Source organism: Argopecten irradians, chromosome 3 (genome assembly GCF_041381155.1).
Source record: "Argopecten irradians isolate NY chromosome 3, Ai_NY, whole genome shotgun sequence".
Taxonomy (NCBI): Eukaryota; Metazoa; Mollusca; class Bivalvia; order Pectinida; family Pectinidae; genus Argopecten; species Argopecten irradians.
The window spans coordinates 31,348,982-31,368,799 of record NC_091136.1 but is presented as its reverse complement, the minus strand read 5'-3'; the positions used below and the strand labels follow the sequence as shown (position 1 = coordinate 31,368,799).

Here is a 19,818-nt window from a genome sequence, read left to right as displayed (position 1 = left end):
GTCTCTAAATTCAATTTCAATATGCCATTCTACTAGATCACATGTGATTTAAGTATGCTGAAAGGACACCAACAATGTGAGGAAATCAGCAATTGGTCAAAACTAATATAAAATTGATTATTTTGTAATTTTGAAAACTACATGTACATGATGTACATGTATGCAGTCCATATTGAAAATTCGATTTTCCTCTTCTATTGTTCAAATTACATTTCACTCCATCATATACACGTCCATGATGTCAGCTGCCAGTACACATATATATACAATGTATACAACATTTGCTAATTACAGAGTTATCTCTCTTAGGTATGATTGTGACATTATTTCTTCCTCTGGAAAACCATAACATTATGCCATTAACGCTTTAGCATGCAAAGACAGAATATGACAAAATGAGTAAAAATAATATTACAGGAATTAAGAGTTAGTGGTTAATATGCTCAACATCTGAAGGAAACTAGAACACATCCTCCCTTTGTATGTTTTGATTTTATCATATCTACATTTAACGGTCATATAAATCATATTCTACCTCCTTGATTTGAACACACTTGTATCTGTTAAACTGATAATATATTTACAAACTTAAAAGCACTATAAATAAATCATGTCAAAAAATGTGTGTCAATTTAGTGTATTACAAATTTAATTTCTACAATCGAAATAAAACTTCATCTAAGAGAAAAAAAATATCAACATCAAAAATAAATAATGACAAAAAGTGATTTAATGTACAAAAATACATAAACTATGTGAGTAAGATTGACCATTAGGTAAACCTAATTTTAACTATATCTCATAACTCCACAAACACAAATAATCCCAAATACAATCAAACTCAATTCTACATTCAACCACTCATTTCAATCTCACATGTAAAATCTGATATAGGGAAGAAATATTTCTCATGTACAGTCAAACCTGTATTAAGCTGAATTGATTAAAAAAGCTTTAAAATTGGCTACTTAAGACAAGTTGCTACTTAAACCATAGGACTACTAGCTATAGAGAGATGCACCATTTTTTTATATTTAAAAGTACTTTTTTATATATTGGTGTAATTCCAAGTACTTAGATAACACATGTGCTAATCATTTGGCAAAATGCATACATCTACATATACATAATATTGTGAAATAAGTTTCAATCCCTTATTGCAAAACTCCATATGAGTGCAGAATATGTCAGTGTAGTAAAGTGTAGAATAATGATGTAGAATTCAGCGCAGAATGATAAGTCACAATAGCTCACAATTTTAATTGTCGCTGGCTGCATAAGACAAGTGGTCACTTAATATGGGGGATTTAAGATACCAAAATGACGTAAATTACAATTTAACCGTTGATTAGTCCAATCTTCTAGTGATTGTGATATATTTTTACGTGTTTTTGCGCTGTCATTATCACCGAAAAAAGCGAGACTTATCGACAATAAATTGTACTTTACCCATGTCAGTTTTGGATCTCAAAACCTCCATATTATAGTCAAATACATGTATATAACATTTGTCAATCGATGGAACATAAAATTGATTATTTAAGTCAGGTGACTGTTTATTTAAGATGGATAAAAAGTTTGACTGTACATGTGCATCATACATTTCCACATCCAGTATCCCGATACGGAATGAATATCAATTTCTTATATAGTACTTCATCATCATTCAATTTCTTATATAGTACTTCATCAAAGTAAAATGAAAACCCTTTTTTCTATATCATACTTTTAACCTGTCCCTTTTTGACACATCCATTACGTAAATGTTTATTGAAAAAGTTGAGGGTTCTTCTCCAGGAGTCTTCTTGTGCGTGAGCATGGTCCACAGGATTGCCGCCCCATACTAAACAGTTCTCTACAATGTAAATAATTTGATCTTTTATTAGCTGGAGAAATGGCAGACAAAACACTCTGATATACAAACATGTACATGCCAAACATTTAAAATTCTCTGCAGGTCAGAGGATATATGCTACATTATCTATAGATAGATGGATGGAGCAGTGAGTGGGTTTCCAATAGTGGGTCTGCTAATGACATTTTCAACAAACACCGCACATTGTACACGATACAAATTATGGTAAAACAATTAAATAAAGGGAGATACTATTTTTTCCAATACAAAAACAAGAGGCCCAGAGGGACAGTATCACTCACCTGATTGATTCTTTCAGTCAGTAAATATGACAAAAACTTATTTCATAATCCTTTGGACCACATGAAGAAACGAAAATTATTGTGATGGTGATGACCATACACTGATGACCATACACTAATCCAGTATGAATACGGTTTAGCCGGTTATTTTTGCAGCGATATTTTCTCTATTTTCCAGAACATTGCTATGATCGCAAAATTAGATCACCAAAATATTGAAAAATGATTTAATCATATAAACCCTGAAAGCCAGCTCACGAAAATTTTAAAGCACTAAAATTTTCTTTTTTTTTCATTTCAATTTAAAATCACAAAATGTTTGACCCCTGTAAATAACCAGCTATACTGTATATGTATATACTTACGTAATAATTTGTTGAATGAGGCTCGACAGTGAGGAGAGTATGGTGGATCTATCAGGTGACCAGCACCCTTATACACCACCAGCTCTATGTTGTCTCGTTTGTGGGCCGGGAAACAGTCAGCCTGTAGCTGCTGAAGGTCGGGGTGGACATTCAGGTCATCTGTACCACACAGAGTCAGTATTTTTACATCAGATTCCCAAACCTGTGAAAATGAATACATAATCTTTTTAATTGAAGGACATTCAACGAATCAACAAAATGTCAAGCAAAGAAGTAGGCCTTGCAGAATACAATTATATTTCTAATTTAGAAATTCTGTGAGATGTATAAGGCTCCACCTCCATCCACAAAGCAGAACGTAGCCGATGCAGCCTTGTACAACAATAGAAGAACAAGGGCAAATTTTTCACAAATAGGTCACATTATTACTTACCAATTACATATGCTTCAATCAAAATAGAGGACTAATTTTCTGTATGCTAGATGTCCAATTTACATTAACTTAAACCAAGCACTGTCAATCGATCAGAACACAGCACTTTACCTTGAAAAACTTTGAAGTGTCAAAGCAGTGGCCAGGTTTGGCTACGATACCTTCATCAGTAATCTCATAAAGATCAAGATCAAGTCTAAAAAGAAAGGTAGGAGGCAACATATTAATTAGATATTACGTTCATAAAAACATGTTTATAACAATTGATAGGATCCAATTTGAGAGAGGAAAATATTGGTATTTTTGTGACCTCATTTACTTATCGTAATTCTTTGTGAAAAGAAGAAATGTGCATTAATTGGCCAGTTTAAAATTATTAAAGTAAGAATCTGAATTAAAAACATTACCATTATACTATATTTTATAAAAATTATATTTTGTAATATACTCACTCAATGGCATTTGGATAAGAAGTGTGTCCGTCATGAATTGGCGAGAATGACAAATATGGCATACCATTAACATTGACAATAGCTTTAACCTGCAACCAAACAGATATAAATGTCAAACATCAATTCACAACTTCTATGATTATGTCTCTTGGATGCTTTCAAGAAATTCAAAATCTCACTTCATGATAATTTGACACTCACTATATTCATACCATCAAGTATCGTCAATATTCCAGGGGTTCCCATCACTTTCATAATATTAAACCCTGGAATATGTCTTAGCAAAACTAAAGACTCTATTTGCAATAAACATATGAAACAGGTAGGTTGGTCCTTTGATGTTTATCAAAATAATTCAATAATGGTAACACTGCAGTTTACTGTGTGGCTTTTAAGTTGAGAATCGCATTCTTTGTAATATCCAAAGAATGTTTCTGCTTGTATGTTTGTGATTGGTCAGTTTATTTCTCCTGAACTACCATCAGATTTTCTTTGACAGAGTCAAGGAGTGAATATTACGACAGTTGCAGTAACTCTTGGAGTATCGAGGATGGTTTTTTGGGTGCTTAAATAAATTAAAAACCTTACGATAATTTCTGATTCATAACATTTAGTATCCAATGCATTTAATTTAGTTTAATTCAAAATTGCCGAATATCATCAATACCCTTCTGTAAATGCCAAAAAGCAGATAAAATGTTTCAAAAACTGTTAATTGTTTTGATAGAGTTTAATTTGATCATGCAGGTATACATATTTACATGTTTGAGCCTGTTTTTCTAAAACACTATATCAAAAGTCATTTTAAGATTTATAATACCTTCTCTATAATATTATGTGTAAGATAATTCAGGATTACAATTGCTTACATAATAGATACAAGCCTACATAATGTATGTACATAATGGTAATCAAGTGCGGATACAATGTAGTTATTAAACTATAACTTAATACAAGAATTGCTTTAATACGATTTGAAGAGTAATAAAAACTAAAAAAACTGATAATTTAACTTCAGTTTTATCGAATTTGTAAAATATGATGCAGATGCATACAGGTGAATATGTTGGATATTTCATGTATTTGGAAGGTCCTGGGATAATCCAGCTACATGTAATTATATCATACACAAAGAGTGTAATTAAACTCACCAGAGGGCAGTGGATTGCCAGGAACTGCCCGAGCTCTGCACCTTTGGATGTTGCTATGATACCAACACCACCTGATTGGATATGCGGGTGGGTGTCCAAGAATATAACTGCCTCCTATTGTATGTAAAACAGACATAAAACTGTATTTGACACAATAAGCATCCTAGCCCCGGGTGCTTAAAAATTCAAAAATTAAGAGGACACTTGATAGAACCAAATTTGGACTACCGCCTTTCATAAAATTCCAGCACAAAATGTATAAATAAAGCCCAAATCAATTTGCATAAGAAATCAAACAATCAAAGCATCATAGTTTTCATATTTTCACTCTGCATTTAATTTGAGATAAGAAGGTGCACTGGATAGGGGCGCTTATTGGGTCAAATAGGGTAGCCATATCAATAAGCTGTTGTCAGCCAATTCATATTCTGTCTATTTAATGTGTATACATTTTTCAGACTTACAGATTGGAATTTATCTGAATTCTTCAATTGTATCCATATAAAAAAGTTTAATATTGCTACTTGCCCATCATGGCATTGCATTATGTTTTATATGTGTGCTTCTCAAATTACTGAAAAGAAGTTGACAATGTGAACAAAAATTCCACATCTTTTGAATACAGTTATTACTGTTGGCATCCATTGTGATAATCACCTTAAAATAATTGAGATCAAGGTCATTGAAAGTTTTTTGGAGATCCTGATATCCAAAGAATGCCAATGCATACACAGCAAACCCCCTTGATGCTAGCAAGGCAGCGCGGTGCTCCATAATACCACCGCCAGCTCCATAAATGTCAATCACCCCAGGAAATGGCCCAGGACCTAAAGACGCAATATAGTATATATTGTATAATGTATGTTCAAATTAATTATTCAAAGGGTAGATTTGAAGATGTTTCCAAAGGTTTTAGTGGGAAAGAACAGTATCCTATAATGTAATCAGCAAGAACCAAACTACCAGGTACTAATATAAAATCTTTACAGATCTCTATTCTAGTAACATCTGAAATTAATTATCCTATTTATGAGCATCTTCAATACTCTAGGGGTTACTATCACTTCCAAGCCAACACTGGACTAGTATACCATGGCAAAATTGAAGGCTCTATGTACATGTGCAACAACAGATTCATGAGTTATATAAAGGTACAGTGTACATCCAAAATAGTTTAATGAAGATACAATTGGTAATTTGGTATGGCTTCAAAATTGAGCATTGCTCTCCATAAATCTTCTGAGGAGGAAGTCTCTGCAGGCCTGCTATTGGTCATTTTTTCTCCTTATCTGCCTACAGTTTTACTATGACACAGTCCAGAAGTGGATATAACGACAGCGATAGTACCCCATGGAATATTGAGGATGATTTATGAGATTCATGTGGTAAAAGCACTGGGAGACGAGGAACCATTTTTTTATTATTTCTTTTTTAAGTCATTATGTTATATACTACACACATGTATAAAATATTTTGACAAAGTTTATATGTGTTAAAGCAACATTATATTAGACATGTACTTTATATTATTCAGAATAGAGTCATGGACAGCAATGACACTGGCAAATAAAAAGTATCAAACTCCAATCACATCTACAATGTCTTACAGATCTGTCAATAAAACAAATAGATGCTTGTTTAGGGTCAGCCATTTTGACAAAAAAGTGTTGATACAATGAACATGTATGTAAGAGGCTTTTAAACACCACATACCGTTTGGGAGAAACAGTGTACCCCGTAGCCTTCCTGAATTCACTGGAAACCTGCTAACATTTGGTGATTTATACCAACGATTCAGCACCTCGGCAGCCATTGGTGGGTTTGAATGCCCTTGACACAAGTCTCGTAGTGAATGGTGACCATTGTGGATGGAAATGTTTACTAACTGGGGTTTAGTGACATCAGACTGAAGCAGTCGCAGCCCGAACTTACCACCTGAGGTGGCACACATACTCCATATAAACCCCATTCCATCTTTTCCTGTAAAGAGTCATGAAATTCAGATGCCTAAAAATAATAATTTAGATTATTAATAGATCTAATACTCAAAACAACTAAGGTCTACTAATTAATAACATAGTTTGTTTTTAGTTCTGTCTGACCCCTAACTGTAGTAAAGTTTCCTCTTTACCTGACAGCCATAACACTAATAGACCAGAGTTCTTATATTGTTAGTAACAGGGATCAGCTATAAATACATCAAAGTTTTATATTAGCAACAGCTAATACTGGGATCAGTTACTTAGACCAGAGTTCTTTATTAGCGGCAGCAATCAGCCACTTTGACCAGATCGAGGCCTATATTAGCAGTAGGGATCAGTTAATTAGATCATGCAGTGTTCTATATTAGCGGCAGGGATCAGCTACTTGGATCAGAGTTTTATTTCAACACCAGGGATCAGCTACTTGGATCAGAGTTTTATTTCAACACCAGGGATCAGCTTCTTAGATCAGAGTTCTATATTGGTGGCTCGGATCAGCTACTTGGATCAGAGTTCTATTTCAACACCAGGGATCAGCTTCTTAGATCAGAGTTCTATATTGGTGGCTCGGATCAGCTACTTGGATCAGAGTTCTATTTCAGCACCAGGGATCAGCTTCTTAGATCAGATTTCTATATTGGTGGCTCGGATCAGCTACTTGGATCAGAGTTCTATTTCAGTACCAGGGATCAGCTTCTTAGATCAGAGTTCTATATTGGTGGCTCGGATCAGCTACTTGGATCAGAGTTCTATTTCAGCACCAGGGATCAGCTACTTGGATCAGAGTTCTATTTCAGCACCAGGGATCAGCTACTTAGATCAGAGTTCTATATTGGTGGCTCGGATCAGCTACTTGGATCAGAGTTCTATTTCAGCACCAGGGATCAGCTTCTTAGATCAGAGTTCTATATTGGTGGCTCGGATCAGCTACTTGGATCAGAGTTCTATTTCAGCACCAGGGATCAGCTACTTGGATCAGAGTTCTATTTCAGCACCAGGGATCAGCTACTTAGATCAGAGTTCTATATTGGTGGCTCGGATCAGCTACTTGGATCAGAGTTCTATTTCAGCACCAGGGATCAGCTTCTTAGATCAGAGTTCTATATTGGTGGCTCGGATCAGCTACTTGGATCAGAGTTCTATTTCAGCACCAGGGATCAGCTACTTGGATCAGAGTTCTATATTGGTGGCTCGGATCAGCTACTTTATAACTTTATAACTGCAAGATACATTCACGTACATGTACCTCAGACTGCTCTGAAGTGTTCATATACAAGTAATGACAGTAGGCCTATGCTAGCTAGCTATATATATAGCCTATCACTTTAAATGCAGGAAAAGAGAAGAAAACATCCATATCTTGTTGCTATCATATACATTTTTCAGATACAGAATAACATTTGTTCTAATGTTATGTAGCACTGCAGTGTCAAAAATGATATGTAATTGACAAATTCACAAGATATTAAAAATAAACTTTTAAAACAATATTATTTTAAAATTACACCTGTACCTTTGTAGGTACCAGACAAAGCAGGTGTGCTGTTTAAATCCACTGTGCCATCCTCCTTGGCCTGGAAACACCCACAGCTGGCAAATACTTCTCCTTTATTACCATCGATTGTAGAATATATTGTCACTTTCTGGTTTGGCTTCAGCCCTGACACTTTGACAGACACTCGTTCATCCACCATTACATCGCGTGGACAGACAGATAACTGTACACCTTCCATTGTTCTTGTGTTGATACATCTATATGATGAGCAAAAGAGAATCATTACACTATTACAATATACAATGTAGGCCTAAATGTACATGTATAATACTGAAAAATGTATTCTTCTAAATCAATTAATGCACATTCAGAATTAATTCATATGTGAAACAAAATTATATAAGCATACAGTGTATATGGGCACTTTGTCACTTGTTGCATATCACTCAGTTAACAATCTCAATCAGTTTTCCTGTACATCTTATCTCATTAATTACTAGCAGATTGAGGAAGATTTTACTACAAATGTGTTAATTTAAACTTTGCGGTCAGGAATGGAATTATATAGCCCAATTAGAGTCTACATTTAATATCATACAGATTTTCTTTCTAAAACGTTAAAATAATAAACTATATGTAGGAAATTACTAAATACACATTTAAGCCTATGTTAATGCATATAGGGTATTTGTGTAATATGAGTAAATTTAGAAAAAAATGATAATATATAAAATACAGGAATCCGAAAAACTGATTTGAACACCATAGTGGGTATCAGATTATCATAATGAAATATTATAATAAGATATTGACTCATTACCCTCTAGGAAAATTTTCCTGGTTTTGTGACCCTACTATCCGGATCTTCCAAAACTTAGCTAATCATATGTAAGCCGAGTCTATTGTAGGACTGGTTAGAGCAGCCTGGACTCATCGGACAGACCTCTTATGGAATTTTGGTCTGCACATTCCGGGTCAACACACAGAATAAACTAGCTATTTTGTTCTGTGTTACTAATTAAATAATGTACTCAATTATGCGCTGCAAAATATGGTTATTTTACTTAGGAAGGTCATATTATAAAACAGGGTCCCTTAAATGGCGTTTAATCATGTTAATCAGCTGTTTCTGTTGTAAGTTTTACTTTCCAGACACACTCACATATTGGTGTTACTGGTAGGTGTGTTGTCTGTGTCGTAATATTGGTCCATTTGGACAGTGTCTGTGTCCATGCTGGCCATAGGTGTTATATAGGCTGGTATGTGTTGGACCGGGCAGTAGAGGCAGGGCTGTACCTAGGCTGGCTCAAGAGGCAGCTGAACCAAAGTCTTTCCCATTGTAGTTTAAGGTTGGGGGCCAGACTTGTTTGAAAATCGCGCCAATTCATATGACGCTTATACCGGAAGTTCGCGGAGGTTGTTTTTTTGAATTCAAGGGGATATGGGTTTCCGAGACGCTCAGCGACCTTCACACTTGGATATTGTTTACAAAGACTGAGTGTAAATTGTCTCTCGTATTTTGAATTTGGACTATGTTTTTTTGTGAAATTCAGTAAAATAAATCTAAATACTAAAAGCTGTGAAGTGAAAAGTATATGCTCATCTTGAGGTGTGTTGTCTGTGGTCCCTCCCGGTCGGTAACAACATGGGAATGGATTTGTTAAACCGCCGAACGAATGGGCTTGTTCGTGCAGCTATTTATCTATAAATTATTTATATAATCATAGACGGGACCCGCGCCGGATCCGGAAATTCGGAAATTCTAATTATATTGAGCGCCATACGGAATTTCCTCGTTGTTACTCTACACATTGGTGGTATAGGAATCTGTCAGGTGATATCAAAACAGCCATGATACATTGTTTCCTATATTATCACACAATACGTCCCAGGTATGATGTCGGAATGTTGTTTTTGCACGCTTGATTTTCAAAAAATAGTCTACATATTACCCTTCGTAGCACTGTATGACAATGGGAGGTAAGGGTAGCGTCGTTGTTACAACTTCATAGCTTACAAAATGTTGAAATTTTGTCGAGGACCCCCCCGTGTTTTTATTATGATATTGGAAAAAAACATATTCACCCCATTGGATATCATACTACAAATATTGTGAAATTGACATGGGTTTTCATTTGCCCTTTTTGGCCTATTCATTGATTTTTTTACGGGGGAATATATGGCAAAACATGTAATTAGTAATAGTGAAAGAAACGGGCGCCTGGGAATATAACAAAAATTAGTTAGCATTTGATAAAAATAATATAGTTTTGTATATTGTTCTATCGTAAGAAATTTGGACAAAAATCAAACAGGATCGAGTACTACTTTCACCCCTAATATTACAGAAAACATTAATTTTATGAATTTTCTATTTTACGCGTCATGGATAATTCTGCATGGATGGTATATTTCAACTCAAATATCTCAAAAAGTCAGTTCGAGTACACCCATTTTCTTTACAGATTTGAAATTTACATGAAACATGCCAAGAAGGGTGAAAATATGACCAGTTTGACAAAAAATGACATGGTTTTCAATAAGTATGGTGCAGCTACCTTAACCTAATATGCCCTTGCCTAATAGTCAGTTAGCCGAATTCATGCCTTTCAAAATAGTCTGTTCAGTTGACCACAAGTATCTCCTTTCCCAATAGTCAGTCAACCAATGCCTTTCCATAATAGTAGTTAAGGTGGTCTAATGGCCTTTCCCATAGAGTTCCTGTTACAGATCCTACATGCCTTTTCCCTATAGGTCAGTTACAACTGATGCCTTTCCCATTAGTCAGTGAAACTGATGCCTGTTCCATATAGTCAGTTAACTGTTTGCCACTTTTCCCATAAAAAAGTCAGTTAGACCGAATTTTGCTTTGCCAAATATAAAAAACCCTACTACAGTTGAACCCAAAGTCCATTTCCACCAATAGTCAGATCAACCAATGCGCTTTCCAACTAGTAGTCAGTTTAACGATTCACTGCCTTTCCTAATCATAGTCATTTAACCTCAATTGCTCATTTTCCCAATGTCGTCAGTTTCAACTGATTCCTTCCTGAAGTTAGTCAGTTAACCAAAGAGCTTTCCCAATATGTCAGGTTTAACCCATGCCTTTCCAAATAGGTCAATGTTAACCAATGCCTTTCTCAAACTAGTCTAGTTAACCAATATGCCGTCCCCAATAGTTCAGTTAACCCTGTTAAAGTCTTTCCATTAGTCAACTTTAACCATATGCCTTTTCCAATATATCATTTTAACCCAAATGTCCCTTATCCCAATAGACTATGGAAAGGTCAACCAATGCCTTTCCAAATGATAGTCCCAGTTTGATTAACCACATGCCTTTCCTAATAGTCAGTTAACTGATGCCTTTCGCAGAAGCCATTAAGTCAGTTATCTCCAATGCCTTTCCCAGTAGAATAGTCAGGTTAACCGGGATGTGCTTTCCTCATTAAGATGACTCTTTTTAATTTGGTATGACCCCATCATGGTGAACTGTCATTGGAGGCTGGATGAGTTAATCTTCACCTCTATAGCTCAAATTATCTCTCGTCTACAATCCTTCAAGTGTGACGGCTCTCCTTTGTTTCCATGTTGTAAGACCATCTACTTGGGCGGATTCAATAGGACAAATTCCTGAACAATGCATTCTTTCAATGGACCTTGAACCTCTCAAAAGATTAAGAGTAGCAGCATAGGAAGGACTGCTAAAAATTGATAAGCTGGAAAAAGATGCAATACTTACTGTATAAACTGGATATATAATGTGACTATTATGTAATATGGAACCTCCATTTAAATTCAAAGCTGCATACATTTGCCTAGAGGCACATTACATGTACAGTATCGTAGATCTTAATACTAGAGCCCAAGTTGCGATCGAGAGTGGCTTTAGATAAAATATTGCTGATAAATCGATTTACTAATTTGGCTGAACCATTGTCATCCAGACATTGCATCCAGAGGATATGAAAGGCCTTTAAATTTCAATCTAATTTCCAATTAGACTTGCTTATTCCGCTCCCCACTACATAACGTTAGAATTAGCTCATTGTAGTTTTTTTTTCGGTGGGAGCGGAATTAACTAAGTCCTAATTTTAATTAGAAGAATGGCTTAAATTAGACATCAAGATATCTTGACTTAATACTTACAGGGGAATATGAATAACTGTCATTAATTAGAAGCAGATATTGTAATTATTTAACAATAATGGACACCGCTGTGTACAACTCAATAACATGAAATAAATTATACATGAATGCTGAGATGAATCACTTTACAATAAAATCATCAAAATGTACAAACACGCACCCTTTTACCTTGGAAATTTCTGTTAAAATAGAGTCCATCATGGCTGAATTTGCTACAGTAAATCTTGAAACAGAAAAAAATGTTTAGTGTTATAGATTATGTTATATATTGTCTGGAGGCTCTAAAAAGTTTCACACGCGAAAATCAATAAATCGCACTCACTTTGAATTTCCGTTATTGACGTTCATTTTATGCGCAGACCGAGTGATGACAGTTTGACGACCCTTCCCCGCCTATTTTTTGATAGTGTGGTTGTGTTATTTACCTTCCCATTTAAAAAAAATGATATGATGAGAAACCGATCCAACTAGTCATTATTTAACCTGCAAATACTAGTGTTTGTAATTTGGAGATCAATTCTGTAAAATGCTATTGTTTAGTGGACGATAGTAGTTTTTAGCCATAAAATATGGTTATAAAATGTTAGTACTAGCAACTTTAATAACTGCGGAAAAATATCGGAGACTGGAATGCTTTGGGTTGTACCTAACTTGTTAAAATGGACGATTGTATTTTTATTGTAACGAATTTTGTATGGATACTTCAAACAGTACCACGGTGTTTCTCTTATTTCTAACGGAGATAAATATTTTTGTCATTTCTAAAATTGCATTAAAAGCATAACTCAAAATCCTATTTTAAGCATTTAGACTTTTACTCGAAGCCATGAACTCCTATGTCTTACATTCAAAATAGAAGCAGAATTTTCATCAAAACTATTTATAAAACTTTGTGCAATTTTTTTTTTAAAATGTAAGAAAACGGTATAAAAGTATAATTTACGGAAATTTAATATTACTTTTTCCACATCTCTTGTTATTTTCTGTTCTATCTTGAACCAGAATTAATCTATTTTTCATGGATTTAAAACCAACAAAATGAAATAATGATATTTATAAATCATAATCTATTTAGTTGTACACCGTAAGAAATGTTGTATTTTAATGAGGTTTGTGAAAACAAATGAGGATGTTGGGCTGGCAAACTTGAAATGTATTTTAGATGTATCAATTTTACAAATGATGGAACAGTTTTGATACTAGTATATCGTACCATGTTTAAAAAATATAGAACCACGATGGAAAAAATTTCTCGCAAAAAAAGAGGCCCTCTCCTTAATTTAGCATATCACATTGGATACAATGAATTTGGAATTAATTATACAGTGCTATGACTTTCGAAATTATCTAAATGTATTTTTTATATCTCACGAATTAGTCAGGTGCTTGAAAATCTGATACCTCTAGGATTCACATTGAACTGCTGATTTTTTAAAAATAAATTCCATTTTCTCAGGCTATTCCCATTTTTTTTTTTTCAATCTTTTTTTATTATAACTACATGAAATCTTTGACAGGCTGTATACTATGAACTTTACACATATATTAGTAGTAGGAGATTTGAACTTCAAACAGATCAACTGGGAGACTATGTCAACAACAGTCGGAAACAACACACCCTGCTAACAAATTTTTGTCTACTATCGAGGACTGCTACATGTTTCAACACGTAAAGGATCCGACTAGATATAGAGAAGGCCAAGTAAGTAATATCCTGGACCTGATCATCACAAATGAGGAAGGAATGGTGGAAAATCTTGAGTATAATCCAAGTCTAGGTTCCAGTGACCACCTAGTACTAGCATTTGACCTAATCGTGTATGTTGATAGCAACCCTAAAGACAACACTAAAACAAGATACAACTTTCATAAAGGAGACTATGAAACTATCAGGCAAAATCTTACAAACATCCAACTACAAGACATTGAGAACTGTTCTAATGTATCGGAAGCCTGGGAAGTCTTCAGTCAACAACTCGATAGGGAAATTAGGGAGAACATTCCACTACATCAAACTTACAGCCAAAGAAATTCAAAACCATACATATCCAAAACAGCAAAGGATGCAGTTAGACGAAAACGGAAATGCTGGACCAAATACCTACATTGTAAATCTGCTCACAATTTTGCTGAATATAAAATGGCTAGGAACCGAGCTACACAAACTCTGAGGCATTCCAAATACTACTACGAAAAAGACCTGGCTGACAAAATAAAAACTAATCCGAAGCTTTTCTGGAAATATGTTCGAACTAAAACTAACACAGCTACAACGATTGGAAATGTTACAATGCCATCAGGAGAGCTAACATCGACCTCCGAAGAAATAGCCAACACTATGAATAAATACTTCGCCAGTGTGTTTACTGCAGAGGAAAGAATCAGAGAAAGACCACACCTTTCAACCAGAAATTATGCTGAACCCCTTGAGACGATTACTGTGACTGTCACACAAGTTGAAAAAGCCATCAATAAAATCAACCCTAACAAATCACCAGGTCCAGATAATATCCATCCAATGCTGCTGGCAAAAACAGTTAATGAAATAAAAAGTATACTAACTATTATATTCAACAAATCAATCCAAGAAGGGACACTCCCAGACCCATGGAAAAAAGCCAACGTCTGCCCAATATTCAAAAAAGGTTCAAGGAAAGACCCAAGTAACTACAGACCAATCAGCCTGACCTCAGTACCTAGCAAGATTTTACAAAGAATAGTGAGAGACGAAATTGTCAAACATATGGATACCAACAACCTATTCACAAAAGAGCAACACGGTTTCAGACAGGGACGTTCATGCACCACTCAATTACTGGAATGCCTGGAAGACTGGACAATATCAATGGATGAAGGGCACAATACCGATGTGATATACCTGGACTTCAGCAAGGCGTTTGACAAGGTATGTCACAGCTTACTGCTACACAAACTGGAACAATATGGTATTAAAGGGAGAGTACTCCAATGGATAAGAAATTTTCTCACGGACATGGAACAACGAGTAATTGTTAACGGAACATGTTCCCATAGTCTACCTGTAACAAGTGGAGTTCCCCAAGGAAGTGTTCTGGGACCTGTACTGTTTCTGATCTATGTAAATGATATTCCAGAAGTTGTGCCATGCCTCGTTAAAATGTTTGCTGACGACACCAAACTTTACAAACAAATATCTACTCCGGGTAGCAGACAAGAACTACAAAATAGCATAGATAAAATGGTAAAAGTGGGCAGAGAACTGGCTGATGACTCTCAATCTTACCAAATGTAAACATATGGAGATTGGTAACAACGAGAAAACATCCCAATACAACATCCGGAACGAATCCTCATACATAACTATCCAGAAAGTCTCAACAGAAAAGGATCTAGGTGTGATCATAGATGAGAAGCTGAACTTCTCGGAACAAGCTAACATAGCAGCACAAAAAGGAAATCGTATCATGGGAGTAATTTTTTAAGTCATTTACATACATGGACCAACATATATTCAGAACTCTTTACAAATCCCTGGTACGACCGCACTTAGAATATGCCACTACCATCTGGTCACCATTCCTACAAAAAGATATCATCAAAATCGAAAATGTCCAACGGAGAGCTACAAAGAGGATTAAAAATATCAAAGACTTGTCCTACGAAGACAGACTTAGAACATTGGGTCTCCCTACACTGGAGTATAGACGAAAACGTTGTGATTTGATTCAACTATACAAGATTATTAATAAGCATGATAAAATAGTCTCAGACACAATGTTTAGTAGTCGACCATACCAGTCAACCCGAGGAAATACCCACAAACTGTTCAAGAGACAGGTCAGGCTGAATACAACAAAAAATGCCTTCTCCAATAGAGTCGTCAACCACTGGAATGCATTACCAAACGAGGTAGTAAACGCCAAGTCAATCAACAGCTTTAAGACTCAGCTAAACAAATATTGGAAGACCAACAACAAGTTTGTCCTAAGTGATCATCCTTAGTGAGGCCGGTAGTGTAACTTTAAAATAGATTTGGTCTAAGGAAACTGCAAAAGAGACTCTATTAAACACATATGCAGCCTATAGACCAATTCTGATCGCCAGTCTACTCAGGTTTATATACTCATTTACCATTAAGTAGTACAAGTTGTTTGGGGATTGCCCCGCCACTTGTATCATTGTTCCCCATTATATATCATTGTATCAATCTACCCTATATATAGATCATAATTTTATGAAACTAAATCTATTAACTAGTACGTATACACATAGGGTACCCTCAATTCATTTGACACCAATATTTTAAAATGATACATATTCCCAGTCCCTATGACTGGAATTTATAGATATTTTATTTTTTTTTTTGTTAATAGTGATACTTTTAAATTTTTGTAAATAACTCTATAATATCTGTGCGTGCGTAGCCGGAACTCAAAAGTCGGTGTAGGAGGGGGAAAAACCCCTATCTCCACCAAGATCAATAATACCATCAATGCCTCTCTACAAGTGTGTACACTTTCAACGAGGCCGCCATCAGCGATAATATAATATAAAATAATATGAGGAGCAAGTAATAACAAAAATAAAAACGAGTAAAACTTATTATGTAAGCACTGGGTGCATTTTGAATTTTACTTTGGTTACCTAAATTCAAATGCTTGTAGTTTACAGCCAAAACAAAGCAATTTCTTCACTTTCTTGAGTGCAAGAAAACGTTGCATTTTCATGATGTGGTTTTCCGGAAATTTCTGTCAGCTTTTAATCCGTTCGGTTTATTAGTTTCTACTCTCATTTTCTATCGGCGAAACGTACCACGACAGGTCATGCACTCACTTATCTTTATGATATTGTTACTGTGACTATGACCACGATATACAACTGAAATACCTACAACAATAACTGCCCAGTGACCCGATCTCTTAACTTATTAACAACGTTCCAACTTCAGTGATCGTACTCCAAAGTCCGTGGGCAATCTAAATGCGGGAACTGATACTAAAATATTTCCGGAAAATTCAAATAGCGGGAGGTAAGATTTTCCGGAAAATCCTTAACTTGAAACCCTAATAAAAAAATAATAGGAACTGGTAAAATATTTCCTAATTATTTGTCCCTGTGCTCCAAATACAAAAAAAAATATCTTGACCGAGTATACGTCTTTGATGGAATTGATAAACTCCGTATGCTATCTAAATGTAAATCTCCGAAAGTACTCAATTTAAATTCTCAAAATCCGCCAAAAAAGCATATATTTCTTACTGACCTCAAAATATCATATCAGAAGCAGACCATGGCAAATATCTGTATGACGAGATATATGACGGCCTGCTCTAGATCTATCTACACGAGGATCGATCTCTTCAATATATATAATACAAATGTACATATTCTCTGCGTGGTAATTGGCACCTTACAACATGTAAGTAGATTTCTACATGTATAATAGTCTAGTGCAAAAATATGCCATCTCTAAGTGTAGTGCATTACATTATGCCCTCCTGTCCCTACAAATCGCTTACGTTTTTTGTTGATTGACTATACTGATCAAGTTCTTTAATTAACGAATTGCAGTTAGGAAAGACTTTGAATATCGGATGGACTATAATTTCACTGAGCCTGTTTATAAACGCTGTTATATAGATATTTAAGCAGCATTAAAGCTTTAATTTAAGGTCACCGTTGTAAAACGGAACGTACAATGTACACATATACATCTAAATCTACAGAACTTTTCACAAGTTTTGCTGAACAGCCTATTTAAACTTTTACTAATCAATTAATTCTTTTAATCATGTTTTAACATCTGAACCAAGAAAGGTTAATATACTCCAAAATGCAATGGAGTTAAAACATTTGTACAGCAATTAAAAATCCCGACACCTTTACCAATCAATAATGTTGGTTAGTCGGTACATCATGGGATACCTTTACCAATCACTAATGTTGGTTGGTCGGCACATCAGCTTCACCAATCACAGCTAGGCTAGTCCTTCCCTCTATAATCTCCAAAGGACGCCTCTGCAGGTATGTGATTGGTCATTTTATTTCCCTCAAGAACTGCCTCAAGGTTTACTAAGAGATAACCCAGGGGTAGATATAACGTCAGTGATAGTAACCCCTGGAGTATCGAGGATGGGGGATGTTAGGGAAAAGAAGTCGAAAGAATATAAAAGAAAACAACCCAAATTAAATCGCTTTTTACTACCACACAATGGGGCAGTATGTACGATTACATCGCCCTACAAACATAATGTACAGGACATTCTCGATACCCAAGGGATTAGTATCACCGTCGTAATATCCACTCTTAGAATACATGTATGTCATAACAAAACTGAAGGCGTTTTGGGAAAACAAAACTTGACTCTACAGGCCTACAGTCTTCCTTTAAAAAACAATTGAGTAAGGTTAACCAAAGTGTGCTTTTATTAGATTCCTTTGGTGTACACCAAAGGACCAAATACTAGTTACATCTTGTAGTACTTGTTTCATCTCACCGCCTTCAGATTTGCTATAACATGTACCAGGGGTGGATATCAGGACAGTAAAAGTAACTCATGGGATATCTTGGATGCCTGCAGAACAGCAATTGAAATGTAGAATGGCATATCAGAGCAATGTAGAATGTAGCAATGTAGAATGTAGCAATGTAGAATGTGGCAATGTAAAATGTAGCAATGTTTGAATTCACTGTGTACATAAAATATATCATATTAGGTCTTAAAACTACATGCGCTGTGTATTGTCTGAATTTACATGTCCCTGTGTCATGTTATGTCCTGTACATGTAAATCTGTGTGTATGTAAGTTGTTATGATGACGTATGAGAGGTGAGTGAATGGATTGGTTGAGTGTGTCACATTGACCCTGCATGACCCTGTCCTTGCACGTGCACGCCCACCCTGGTGGAAGCGTGTCCACACATTACATGGAAAATAGGCACCGGACATGTAACACCTATAGCTGGAAGCTGTGTGCTTTACGGCCACAGTGCTGAAAGGTATGTTTATTTAATATTTAACTAGAAATAAAGTAATTAACTTATTATTCATTATGCAATATTAATTAATATACTTAATAGTTTTCTGTTATAACTTCTTTAAATAAATTGTCCATAAACCTTTATAATTTGTATATGTATAACAAAGGATCGCACGTGGTCCGTTAGGTTCAGGTAATGTATAGGGTAAAGTGATTGTAAACTAAATGTAAAAACCATGGAATTAAAATAGAATTTACTATAAATATATATAATAAATAAATACCTGTATATTATATTTATTACTTTACAGTATAAATATGGCATATTATAGTTGGTACATTTATGTGTCCCTATGTATTGTCAGGTATTGTTCTTTTTATTTCAGGTTATCTGTCTCCGTTTTGCGTATAATAAAACTATCAGCTGTTTACAGTTGTCAGAGTAGTTTATTTACGAAGAGAACAAATACCCAAATTAATCACCCTGGCCAGTGTCCCAAGGTAATATATACCTAATTAGCCTAATAAGAATTTCTCCTCTGCCAAGTGAAACAAAGCACTTCTGATGTGAATATAATCTAAACATTTATTATAATTGAACGTAAGTTGCAATTATGCTACAATTCTACTTAATAAATGGTAAACCATAAGGTAATACACATTAGTAGCTATAGAGA

The 19,818-nt window shown here is 35.1% G+C and overlaps 1 protein-coding gene across 2 annotated transcripts; it reads right to left on the bottom strand.

The window, feature by feature from the left end:
- Nucleotides 1-621: 621 nt before the first annotated feature.
- On the bottom strand, nt 622-18,835 carry LOC138318202 (acyl-coenzyme A amino acid N-acyltransferase 2-like). Of its 2 annotated transcripts, none has more exons than XM_069260386.1 (9): nt 16,805-18,835; nt 8,054-8,292; nt 6,272-6,538; nt 5,216-5,385; nt 4,559-4,672; nt 3,408-3,496; nt 3,067-3,151; nt 2,523-2,724; nt 622-1,855 (listed from the first exon to the last, which is right to left on the bottom strand). In XM_069260386.1, exons 1-9 carry the CDS (start codon nt 16,885-16,887, stop codon nt 1,716-1,718), a joined length of 1,389 nt encoding a protein of 462 aa, XP_069116487.1. In that variant the 5' UTR covers nt 16,888-18,835; the 3' UTR covers nt 622-1,715. The 2 variants fall into 2 exon arrangements, with proteins under 2 accessions (XP_069116487.1, XP_069116488.1); XM_069260387.1 differs by having other exon boundaries at nt 17,052-18,835.
- Between the last annotated feature and the right edge of the window lie 983 nt (nt 18,836-19,818).

Excerpts from the sequence above, each read along its gene's own strand:
- LOC138318202 (XM_069260386.1), bottom strand. The coding sequence starts at position 16,887 with ATGAAAATGCAACGTTTTCTTGCACTCAAGAAAGTGAAGAAATTGCTT. Across the intron at positions 6,539-8,053 it reads TTTGTCTGGTACCTACAAAG|GAAAAGATGGAATGGGGTTT; the intron begins GTACAGGTGTAA and ends GACTCTTTACAG. Across the intron at positions 1,856-2,522 it reads CTCATTCAACAAATTATTAC|AGAACTGTTTAGTATGGGGC; the intron begins GTAAGTATATAC and ends TTTACATTGTAG.